The sequence below is a fragment of the Mustela erminea genome, chromosome 4 (genome assembly GCF_009829155.1).
Source record: "Mustela erminea isolate mMusErm1 chromosome 4, mMusErm1.Pri, whole genome shotgun sequence".
Classification (NCBI taxonomy): Eukaryota; Metazoa; Chordata; class Mammalia; order Carnivora; family Mustelidae; genus Mustela; species Mustela erminea.
Window position 1 is genome coordinate 71,594,623 of NC_045617.1, and position 13,253 is coordinate 71,607,875.

At 34.7% G+C, this 13,253-nt stretch overlaps 1 protein-coding gene across 5 annotated transcripts in view; it reads right to left on the bottom strand.

Moving 5' to 3' along the window:
- LOC116588466 (laminin subunit alpha-2) overlaps positions 1-13,253 on the bottom strand; it is a 640,912-nt gene that overhangs the window by 268,915 nt on the left and 358,744 nt on the right. For 3 of the 5 annotated variants that reach the window (XM_032339558.1, XM_032339559.1, XM_032339557.1), the window contains exons 16-18: positions 10,577-10,630; positions 10,307-10,420; positions 5,948-6,075 (exon numbers count right to left, since the gene is read on the bottom strand). In XM_032339558.1, coding sequence (XP_032195449.1) covers positions 5,948-6,075; positions 10,307-10,420; positions 10,577-10,630 — 296 coding nt within the window. The remainder of the gene's footprint in view (positions 1-5,947; positions 6,076-10,306; positions 10,421-10,576; positions 10,631-13,253) is intronic. The other 2 variants (XM_032339561.1, XM_032339560.1) reach the window with 1 other exon arrangement.

Here is a 13,253-nt window from a genome sequence, read left to right on the forward strand (position 1 = left end):
ACAGCTGCCCAAGGAGTAGAGGACACAGAGGGAAGGGAGAAAAACAAAGGGAAAACTCCTTTACATGGTGGCTGTGGTTTGGACTCCATGAAATTCTGAAGTATCTCTGTAAGGTTTTCTTCTTTCAGGTCAATGATCTCTGTCTTTATTCTCAGGAGAACCGTTGAGCAAACACATGTATTTCTTTAATTACCTTTAATTTAATAATTTTATTCTGTATTCATATATCATAATCAGATGATATGAAATCTGATTTAATGTCCATCCCTGAATTTTGTCATTAGAACTGGGTTATTTTCCCATCCAACTACTCTATGTCTTTGGATGGTCTCTGTTCTCTGAACTTGAGTTTCTCATTTGGCAAAACAAAAGAATATGATCGACCTAGTAAAGACTTTCACACTGATCAAGTATGAAAGCAAGCATGTCACAAAGTGCCACAATAAACTGTAGTTGCCATTTAATAACACTTTAGATTGTTCTTGGCAAAATATGCTGAATTGTTTCCATTTTAAGGTATTTCATTACTTGTTAATTAAACCTGCATTATCTCATCATGCCTAATCCCTTACATTTGTGTTAGCATAACTGTTGCCAAACCCTGGGATCGTTTCCTATGATGAATATTTGCAGTGTGTCTAACATGAAGTTGTGTTAATTTTCTTTTCTTTCCTTTTGTTTTCTTGCTTCTCTTCAATGTCTCTGTAATTGTTTTTATTTCTATAGCCCCCTTGGAAGAAGCACAGAGAGGTGAATCAGAATATATGGGTTCTAATATTGGTGCTGCCACAAGCAAGCTGTAATGATCATGATCAAGGCATTTAATTTCTCTGGAGTTTAGCTCTCCCTTCTCATACGATGGACTGGTAAAATACATCATAATTGCTCACGGCGACATAAAACAATGTGTACAAAAGTGCTCTGAAACATCTAACACACCCAAAGATTTCTAAAGAATGTTGCTGAGTATTTTCTTCAATTTTCCTTCTGTCTTGGAACAGTTTTATTTCTCTATTAAGAGTACTAATTACATGGGGCGCCTGGATGGCTCAGTAGTTAAGCGTCTGCCTTCTGCTCAGGTCAGGATCCCAGAACCCTGGGATCTAGCTGCCCCTGGGGCTCCCTGCACAGTGGCGGGGCGGGGGTGTGGAGCGGGGAGGGGCTGCTTGTCCTTCTCCCACTCCCCCTGCTTTGTTCCCTCTCTTGCTGTGCCTCTCTGTGTTAAATAAATAAATAAACATCTTTTTTTAAAAAGTACTAATTACACCAGCAATAATTCGAAGTCAGTTCTAGGAGTGTTCCATTCTCTTAAAAATTGAAATTCTAGCATTCCTGATGCACATAAAGAAGTGGTATTCAAAATGGTATTAGTAAATAGGCCACTATTGAGGGCCTACCCTCTATCTAATCTTGTGGAAAGAATATCTTGAATTTTACTATACAAATGATTTCAGTGATATTATCTACTCAAACACATTCTGAGTGTTCAAGGGCGGACATTCATGTGTCTCTTTCATATTATATTTAATTTATAAGTTATGCGATACTGGAAATTAATGAGTATAAAACATTTGAAATATTTGCATATTTATTTGCTTCTCTAGAGATAAATTTCACTACCTAGTTACAATCTATAACTAAAATACATACATCACCTAGATGAGAGGCCTAAGCAAACAGTGGACACTGTGAATAGTTGATGAAGTTGATATATATGTATAATTTAAATATTATATGCTTGTCTGTATTCATATATCATAATAATTATACCAATTTATCTTTATCTCCCTACATATTTGATTTATTTAGCAATATTATCTAAGAAATTTGGAGCCAAAATGCTTGTGATCTATAAGATTTATGATCAGGGATTAAATAGATAAATCACCAAAGCAAAACTATCACTAAGCCTTATACTTCTAGATGAAGGTTGCTGCGATTTTTAGCTGATTTTTTTTTTAATAACCTGTGAATTATTTAATAACCTCTGGATTATTTGTGAACATTCAATTTATTCCTCAGAGTTTTCAACTCAGATTATAATAGTAATGACTTTTTGAAAAAAAAAATTTTTTAAATGGAGAGTTTCCCTGTCTCATTATTTAGTGATTTCAAAATAAAGCATTTCAGGTCATTAGATTACGGAGGATTTTTCTAATCACAATTGCACAGCTAAACAATCTTATTGTTTCACATTGTTTTAAATTTAAAAGTCTTTATAACTTTAAACCCAAAACTAGCATTTTTAAACTAAGTGGATTATCACTGTCTCCTCTTTCTACCTGGAAGAAAAAAAAGTGGTATTTGAAGCTGGAATTTAAAACTGGTTGCTACTCTATTTTCTGTTCTAAAGATAAAATTATTATTTAATAATTATTTAATATAAGTGAGACATCTCAAAAATTGCAGGATCTTTAAATACTTGGTGTCACAGATGTTATGGAGTTGTCTATTTTTTTAAATCAAGATCTACATAATTATACAAAATTGGAATATATATACTTGAGGAAATACCATCCTCGGAACTAGGACCTAATCCCTTTGTTGCTGCTGGATGGTGATGTGGACATCCTCTTTCCTTTCAGGAACACAATTAGAACCCATTATTAAAATTAAAGTAGAAGCACAGCAAACAGAGAAGGATGGGCCATGAATGCCTATAATTACCCAAGCAAAGTTCTCTAATGGTCCCTCTGCATTTATAGTAATGTAGGTCAGACTTGAGGATAAGTCCATTAGATCTACGTATCCTATCAATTACATAATTCTCCAAATGTATTATGCTAGGATTGACACTGTACAGTCAATGGCAGCTCTGCTGGATTGATAGCTCTGCTGGTGACTGTGACATTTTGCCTGAGAAGGAAGGAGTGCTAAAGAAGTGAGAGGCCAAATGTGGTACCTCTGTTTTCCTCAGTGAAAGTGAGTGTTGAACACTGAGTTTTGCATATATTGGATGGTTCTGGAGAATTCTCTCAGCCACAGTGAATGAGCAGGTTCTCCATTCTGTGGCCTAACCCTTTCTCAAGTACACCAGGAAGCAAGAGTTGTGCCATATTATGGCCAATACTGGACTGACTAACAGATTATGAAGAAATTTAATTTGTTCTATATTTGTTATTTTCCAGTATATTTCCTATTAGCTTCTTTTTCTGACATGTTTTGTTGCCAAAGGATCTTCAGTTTTGTGCCCATCCAGGCTCATGCCCTGAACTCTGGAAATATTTTGATCACTAACATATATTGACCCAATTTTCCATTTAATTGCTTTTATCGGTATCACTTAAAATTCAGTGTGCTCTTCAAGGAAGTTCTCAATGTAGACTGCAGAGGACTGGAAAACACATTGACTTGAAACTTAAAGTTCTAACTCTGATACTTTAATATTAGGACTCTGAGAAAATTAATAATAATCAGTCCTTGGATTGGACTCATCATGTCCAATCATTGTTTCAAGTGCTTGGTGAATTTTAATTTACATAATTCTCACAACAACCCTATAAGAAGGTCCTATTATCACAACTAATGTTGAAAGAACTGAGACGCAAAGAGTTTAAGTAGCTTTCTTGGAGTCACACAGCCAGAAAGTATAGAACTCAAAATTTGTATCAAGGAATTCTAGCTCCAAAATTGGTTCCATAATGCTATTTTTCCACTTGAAGAATTTTTCTTAATCTGTTAAATGGGGTAATATTCACCTTATTGGACTTATGTTGCTATATCTAGAATATAGTAGCCTGTTTTATTTTATTTTTAAGGATTTTATTCATTTATTTGAGAGAGAGAGACAGAGACAGAGAGAGCAAACATGAGCAGAGGGAAGGATAGAGGGAGGAAAAACGCAGACTCCCCGCTGAGCAGGGAGCCCCATATGGGGCTCAATCCCAGGACCCTGAGATCATCACCTGAGCCGAAGATGGATGTGTAATCAACTGAGCCACCCAGTCATCCCTAGTAGTCTGTTTTAATAAAATATTATTATTATATTATTATTATTTATGTTATTAATATTTTCTCTTATTAAATGTTAGTTCTTTTTTTCCTTCTGAAGGAGCAGATTTGTTGGAGAGGACGATAAGGATTTCAAATGGGATGAAAACTAGGAACCATAATTTCCATGAAGACTTTTAAACTTAGGGACAGAATAATTTTGTCTTTAGCTTAGGTTACTCATTGACTATAAAAAAAGACCATTTTCACTGGCAGTGTCTTGGGTAAGACCTTGTTCAGAATATAACTAACTGGATAACCCCTTTACATTAAAAGACTATAGCTGATAGATTTAATTTTAAAAATCACTAAAAATTTAAGTTCTTCAAGCATTATCACAAAATTTAGAAATAGCTGGAAAGTGCCTAATATAATATAGACATTATTAAGCACTAAGCTTACCTATTTTTTAAAGATTTAAAAAAAATTATTTATTAGAAAGAGAGAGTATGTGCGTGCAAGAGAGCATGACTAGGGGGAGGCGGAGAAGGAGAGGGCAGACTCCTGCTGAGCAGAAAGCCTGAGGGGATCATGACCTGAGCGGAAGGCAGAGGAAGCACTAAGTTTATCCTTAAGAAGAGTCTCCAAAAAGATCCCTTTCTCCTAAAATTATCATTATTTACAATTTTTTACTAGTTCAGAAAGGCTAGTTTTTGTTCAACGTATTATGCCCCATTAAAATAATAACATTTATGAGGCAGGGTTTTACTTAGGTAGTGGTTTAAGGGTGGTCACTCCGAGGGAATGTGAATTAGAGAAGCTGGAAGAAAGTATTCCCCTAAGAAGTAAGGGGAAGAGATAGACAAAATACACACTCTTAACAGTCTTCTCCAAGATTCCAAGATTATTGTTCTAGGTGAATAGTTAGAAATTTTTTAAAAAATAAAGAATAAAGACTAGATGACTGGAAAAATTGTATGAAGTTTCATTAATCTTTTTTAAGGTTTAGTTTATGCAAAATAAGGTACCTATATCACCCATATGCTGATATTCATACAATTCAAATATAGTCATTACCACTATAATTAGTGAGATAAACTGATATATATGTCATACATATATATCATATCTGTATGATAGCATATGATAATGTGATAAATAATGTGATAATCCATGTGATAACAAAGGAATAGGATGGGTGTTGAAAGGTTAGCTAGATTGATCTCTTTTACTTTTTCTAGAAGTTTATGACTTGCCTGACATTCATAAATAAACAGTGTGATACTGGGACCCAGATGAGCAGTAAATGTATTAGTGATTTTTTAAAATTACTCATTTATTTATGTATTCACCTTAAATATTTTATTTATTTATTTATTTGATGCAGAGAAAGCACAAACACGGGGAACAGGAGGGAGAGGGAGAGGGAGAAGCAGGCTCCCCACAGAATAGGGAGCCAATGCAGGGTTCAGTACCAGGACCCTGGGATCATGACCTGAGCTGAAGGCAGACGCTTAACCAATTGAGCCAACCAGGTGCCCCCAAAATTACTTAAGTAAACTCTATACCCATGTGGGGCTCAAACTCATAACCCCAAGATCAAGAGTCACATTCTTCTACCACTGAGTCAACCAGCTGCCCATTACTAGTGGTCTTTTTATTAATGTATGAAGATATGTGTATGTGTGTGTGTGTGTATGTGTGTACATGTAGGCATGTATATACATTTGTATAAAATAGGTCTGTCCTTTACAGTTATTTTAGAAATTCTATTTGAGTTCTGTCGCTTAGATATTAAATCACCAGAACCAGAACTAAGATATTAAAAATTCTGCCGAATAACTAGCAGTAACTTTAAATATTTTATATTTAGAAAAACTCATATTACCTTCCAGAGAAATTCATGCATACATTTATTATTTATTTATGTGTGATGAGAGAAAGAAACATTCTATATCAAAAATGCGCTTGCAGAACTGGATGCCCAAATCATTAGAGAGGTAAGTTGGTTACTCACTTATTGGATGGAATATTGAGTGGACAGGCACAGGGCTGACAGTCTTCAGAGGTTCCTTTACTAGGATCACCATAGTAACCAGGGAGACATTTATTGCAGTATGGACCACCTGTGTGATTCTTACAGTTCTGAGGAAGAAATGCACATCAAAGATTATTATTTCGGTCTCAAGCATCAACATATTACCAAAAATAGATCTACAGAGTTATTAGTCTATTCCCTGTTAGGAAGAATAGTTTTCCACATTAAATAGTCAATTTTGCAGCTGGGAAATAGCATTGAAAATTAATCTAAGATGTAGCTTATAAACTGCATGTCAGTTTCAGCATATGCATACTTAACAAAAAACAACTTAAGTTCCTCATAATTCTTTTCATTATACAAATCTTATTTCTTTTTTCTGTTAATTTTCAATTTTTTCATAGAAAATACATGTGATTGTGCATATGTGTGTAAAAGTGCATAGTTACAGAGTCCTAATTATATATGTTTAGTAGATATTGTAGCTGATTCTAGGTAAAAGCCAATTGTTCAGTTTAAAACTGTAGATTTAATGAGAACAGTGGCTACTCGTACAAATCCTCTGGGACAATGATGCTCTTATCTCAGAGATTAATTTGGACCTCAGTGGGCTCTGATGATTTGGACAATACACTAACATATTACATCTATAAGGGGCCTGCTTGGCTCCTAACTATACAATGAGAATACTGAAAGATTTTTAAACACATCAATATGTAATGAAACCACAAGGCACATAATTTCTCCAGAACTTTTTTTTTTTTTTAAGTGAAATGGCATTTTTCTACAAAGTAGTAATTTTGGGTCGAATGTCCTTTCCAAAAAAAAAATCAAATTACAATAATTTATATCTAGATTTCTTCATATTAGTTAAAGTATATTTATCAACTTAGGCTGTGTTTACCAAAGGCTGGTATAAGGGTGAACAATCCAGTTAACCAAACACTGGAATCGTCTATAAAGCTTTCAATAGCACAATTTAATAAATTTTTATGTTTTGGCACCATGTAGACCTAACTTGTTTCCCCTCCAATGGCACAATAAAATGTATATAATTGCTTTTAAAAATTGTCCAATATGGATTTATTATGACTGAAATGCATTTTTATTTTTATAACCATATAAAATTAAAATATTTTTCTCATGTTAAAAAGAGTTCATCAGAGCTTAGGGGTACAAAATCTTTATCTTTATGACCATTAATTAAATATGCAGAAGAAATACTGAAAATGTAAATTCCCTTTAAGGATAAAGCAAATTATTTATCAATCTGGATGACCACTGGAAAGACCAACCTAATTTAATGAAAGGTCTGAAATATTATTACATCAGTGTATTTTTTAAAGAAGCTCATTTTAATTATATTTAATTAATGGATAATAAAAACATACAAATAAATACATGGTTTTAAATGGAACTTGTTAAATTCCTTGGGGAGAGGGACAACTTCTTTATTGAGCAGAAGATATTAAATCAAAATCCAATCATTTAGCACTCTGAATCGCTCACATTCTGTAAAATGAGGGAGTTAAATCCTATGATTTATTAAGTTTTCAAGCTCTGAAATCCCATGACAATTTCATCAACTACAAGTGAATAGATATTTCTTTAGTATCTGCTGATACTTGAAAATAGATTTTTCTTTAAGGTACTTTAATTTCTCTCTCAAATCCATATAGCAAGCCTTTTTTCAAAGAGAGCAGAGGCTAACTTCTAAATAGCACGTATTCAGATGGAGTGTACAGAACACGGACCAATGTGAAGAAAGGCTTTGTCCTCTTTGACTTCATCTTTGTATTAATTCCTTTCAGTCTTCAAGCTTAACTAAGGTTGGCTATTACTAAAAAAAAATGTGTATTTTTTGCAATATTCTTTGCATATTGTCATGATCAAATTATAACTTTCGAAGATTTAGGCATTTTAAAAAACAAGATCATGAAACTGATTGTCTTAACCATGTTTCAAGGGGTATTTCTGAAATTCCGCTGAAAATCTTGCATAATGCAGACAGCCTCCTTTTCTTTAACTACTGATCTAAAAGAAAAAGAACATCTACAAGTTGCTTATATTTACTGATGTCCTATTTCTTCTAGAGGACATCATAAAATTAGTCTTCACACTTGAGTGTTTTTGCAAGTGAGCCTATGAAACAGCATTAGACAACAGTACAGTGGAAATCGGAACTGAAAAAAAGATGAAAAGTATTCTCTGATGGGCTGGATATTTTCACAGGTGTCCTGATCTAAAATGCTTTCCAAATTTCCATTCACAGCACTTATGACAATAACAATGAGAAGGGGCAAGTATACAATCTTCCCACGTGGCTTTGAATGTTTCCTGCGTCACTTCAAATGTACTTTGAGTTAAAATGACCTTTTGATATAGGTCCACACTATAACAGAGGTCTAGATTTTGATCGGATATCAAAATAAGAATTTCAGTTCATTTCTAATTATATTTCAGACCAAGCTAACCGAAAAGCAGTTTATCTATAAATTTCATTAATTCTCTGTTTAATGCTAGGGGAAAAATACATAATAAAAAAGGAGATAAAATGCATGTTAAGTAAACATTAAAAATGTCTTTAATGTGCAACAAATATTTTTCTCTGTGAATCATATTAGAAACAATATGCTCAAAAACAATATGCTCAAAACAATATGCTCAAATACTAGTAGGGTATTAGCACTTACTTCATTATCAACATAATTTCAGATAAAAGGCATTTGAAATTCTCCCTAAGTATCTTCTTACATGATCACATATTAACCAGCCATAATGGAAAAACGAGAAAACACCAGATTCTACTTCTATTGCAAGATCTCTATTGTTTCCCTAGGATTTTCTCTGTTATTTGAAGGTGGACTCCTACTTTTTTCTCCATGAAACGGAGTCAATAAACAAGGTTTCAACAAAAGATCTCAGAAAATTGTTGCTCCCTCCTTTCTTCCTCCCCAAATTATGCTGAATTAAACTATTTTATTCTAAAAAAAAGGGGGAGCTTCCATTCTCAGAAATATCACATAACCAAATGGACCAACAGCATGATCTGATTTACTCTTCATCAACTCAACATGAAATAGGACTATTGGAAACATTATAAGTCTGGTATTGTGATCTGTTTAGTTTGTCTTTTTAGATTTAAATAAAGCAAATCCATATCAGCTTTGGGCTGAATAGTACCTAAAGCATGTTAGCAAAGCATTTAAAGGTAACTCAACATTTTTCCCATGGTACATTTTAAAAGACGTGTGGTATAATTAAAATGAAAATTGCTTAGTCTCTCTATTTTTCTAGTAGGAAAATCTACTGATCCAAAAATTAAGGCTACCATGCTTTATTCTGCAATGCAATTAAACAAAATCTTGTAGAGAGAAAACAGAAAGAGCATCAATAAACCTAAATGCCAAATTGCATCAAAACAAAAGCCCTGAATTTTCATTTGGGGTTTTTCCCAGAAGCTTTTAAGTGGACGAGAAAGGGGGTAACACTGGGCAAGAGGAAGAGAAAATATTAAGAAATAGAGATAACAGAGTCTGCCTTAAATTCTACAGGGAAATGAGAATATGATATCCTCCTAAATTGGCACTGTTTCAAATTGTGTTTCTGCAAGACTGATGAAATGAGAAGTGTCGCTTCAAGCTTCATGCCATGTCAGACATTATGAAACGAACATGCCCTTGAGTTCACCAGAATGGTCTATGTAGCGTACATTCTCCAATCTAGAGGTTCTTAGCAGGATGGGAAGTGCTGGTCTTTGCAGAGATTTTCTTCTGCTGAAAAGTTTAGACTTAATTGTAGCAAGGACAAGAGGCTCTGGTGACTATGTACCACATATATTTATTATTTCTTAATCTATATATGATACTTTGTCTTTACTTAATTGTTGAAATTTTAAAATAAAAAAACACACAGCATACCCTAATTTTTTTCACTGTGGAAAAAACTGAATTATGTCTATTATAAAAATTACATTTTATATTTTGATATGGGGATACAAATCATTTCCTGTTATAGAAATAGAGACTATCTTTGATCGATTTATGGAAGGGATTGAAGCCATATATCTTCATGGTAGATAGGTATCCCAGTCCATTATATTTTATTATAATATATCTAATTCTAATTCAATTCTTAGACTACTATGGATAAACATTTCCTAATACTTTTTAGTCCGGGAGACCACATATGAAGGAGCATTGTCAGCTGTCAACTCAGTTCAATATAAAGACCCCTGTTGAGTCACTTCTTAACTCAAGAGTTAACAGTTGAATTGCAGGGCCTACTAAATTGATTTTAGTCTTGCCAGTCAGCATACCCAGAGGAGAAAGCACTTACCAGGCATTCCCCAGTGATGTCATCACAGGATTCGGCATGACCGAAGCACTGACATGGTTCACAGATGCCACCAAAAATAGTTCCATTCACTCGTCTGTGCTGAGGCCAGCAAGACTGGAAGAAAGGTAAGGTTCCAAGTCTTAGGGATTTTTTAAATTTTGTTTTTTTGTCCTTTTTAGTAGCACATTCAGCAAACATGCTCACCAAAGTGTTGCCATTATTGAAACATTGTTACAGAGCTAGATCTGACATTTGGGACTTGTTACTGACCTTAGTGTTACTGGCAGGTATGAGATTAGAGGAAGCATTAACTTGGTATCTTTTCTGAAATAGTAAAATAAAGAAGAGATATAAAGAATTGAAATGTGACAGTCTCAAAGTAAAAAGCACAGATAGGAAAATAGGAGAAAAATTACTGAAAAAAGGCAGCAGACACAAAAGGACTTTCAGAGAACCTCAGCCGAAGAGAGCACCTAATGTCATCCCAGTCAATGTCGATTTTCCTGGAATGTGTTCCTTTACCCACATAGAACTGCCCTAAACTTGGTCACCTGGCAATCATTTGGAAGAAAGGTAGTGCCCCCCCCAACATGATCACATACACAGCTGACTTCTACACATGAAGAATTCACCTCTTTCCTTCTCAATTCCCCACATCCTAGTACGTTTTCTCCAAATGACATTAAATAATTCAGGATTTATTTACCACATATTCCCTTGATATTTTATTGCATTATTCTATCAGAACTCTAGTTATACTCCTCATTCCCTTTTTAAAGTGTGGAATACTGTATCATACAAAAATGGAATTCTGATTCAAAGAAATAGAACTTGGTATCAGTACCAACTCTAGATCCACCATCAACCTTGATGAAGTTTCCCTTCCATGGGGGTTGATATGAACTGTACGGGATGCAAAATGGGGGGGGGGGTGCAAACACAACTGCCCTCTAGAAGCTTGTGGTCTCCCTCAAGTTAGAGCTGTATTTTGTGGGTTATTCATTATATTACGGGATGGTTAACCATAACGTAATATATCATGAAAAGACCCCCCTTTTTTCTCCAGTTGAAAATGGAAACGAGAAAAACCACTAAAGTAATAAAGTATAGAAAATTGTGTTGTGTACTGTTGGAAATGTTCTTTCTGCCTCAGGGTATGAAGACTCTTAAATTTGAACATCAATAACAAACATATAAAAAAGGGGTCTGCTGATACTTCACATCTGAAAGGGAAGCAAAAATGACTTTCCTCTCAATTTGGTTAGTACAAAAAAGGTATTGATTTTCTATCCCTTTCTTATAATTTCTCCTCATTAAAGTCCTTGTCACCCTCGCTTCATTGTAGAAGAAATATCCTTCTGTAATATGTATTTCTAAAAACTGGTGAAGCAGCAGACCCAGAAAGGGTAGAAGTTAAGGGTGTTGATAACAGGGAGATAACTGATTAACTGTTTTAGGACATAGATTCATTGAATTGTCATTCATAAGCTTTCTGTATACTCTGCAAATGTACTACTCATATATATCCCCATTGAGTCCAAAAGCATCAACAATTTCTCCATTTGTATCTCCACTCTCCATATTCCCCTCTAGAACAATGGGGTGGGGCATGTGGGATTCTTACTCCTCTCAAAGGAGTATTACCATACTTGTAATCTGCATTCCATTATCTGTTGTCTTTCCAGTATTCTCTCTCTCTGGGCTGCAACAATAATAGCTTTCTTTTCTACCAGATCACTACTATCAGCTCAAAAATATGATCCAGTATCCCCATTAAAAATTAACTAACTAGAGTGACAATATTACTTCCTTAATGTGATGAAATTATTTCCTTAATATCCCATAACTTCCAGTTACCCACCTGTTTTTCTTTTTTCTTTTTAGTGTAACTAATAAAAAGGTCTTTTCTTCCTTACTTCACTCTCATGCATCATTTCATTCTGCTCTGTCTTGTGCTGTCGCCACTCAGTTAAAACACTTTGGCTATATTACCACATCCCTGGTAGCCAAAGCCAGTGGACAATTCTATGATTGCCTGACCTCTCATCAACACATGGCTTAGCTGATTCCTCTCGCCTTCAAATGCCCTCTTCTCTCAATTTCCACGATATCACAGTTCCACTTCCGCCGTAGCTCTTTGCTTGCTCCTCCACTTTAACCCAACTTCTCACTGTCAGGAATTCCGAGGAGCTTTTCTCTTGATCACTTTCTCTTTCTCATCACACTGTCTCCTAGGTAATTTTATTCAGTCCCATGGTTGATGATCGCTTCCAAATACATATCTCTAGACCCGAAAGGTATTTCAAATTCAAGACCTGCATATTCTATGTACATTCACATCTATACTTGACACTTCTCAAACCCTGTATTTCTAAGATGGACTATTATTGATTCTGTCCTCTCCCCACAGCTATTCCTCCCCAGTCTTCCCCAGCTCAGTAAATGACATCATATCCAATTGTTCAAGCTGGTAATTTATGACTCATTCTTAAACTCCTCAGTTCTTTAAACTCTCCCTTGGTATGTAAAGTATCAACAAATCCTACTGGTTCTACCACCAAAATAGATACAGAGTAAACCCATATCCTTCTCCATCCTCTGCCATTAGCCTACAATCAACCACAACAGTATAGTCTACTGTAATAGCGTGCTCTATCACAGTAGCATATGAACTATTCTTCCTCTCATTCTTGCCTTCCTATTTTGTGTTCTTCAGACTGGAGCCATAAAAACTTCTTTATATAATAAAACACAGATCATGCAACTACCCACCTTAAAATATTCTCATCAATTTCTATTGCACTTAGAATAAAATCCTACATTGTTATAATGCAGGCCAAGCTCTGAATGGTCTGGTTCTTCGAATCATGCCTCATATCACTCTCTCCCTTTCTTACTAAGGTTTAGGCATCTTTGCCATCTTTCAGGTCCTTGTGGACTCCAAAAA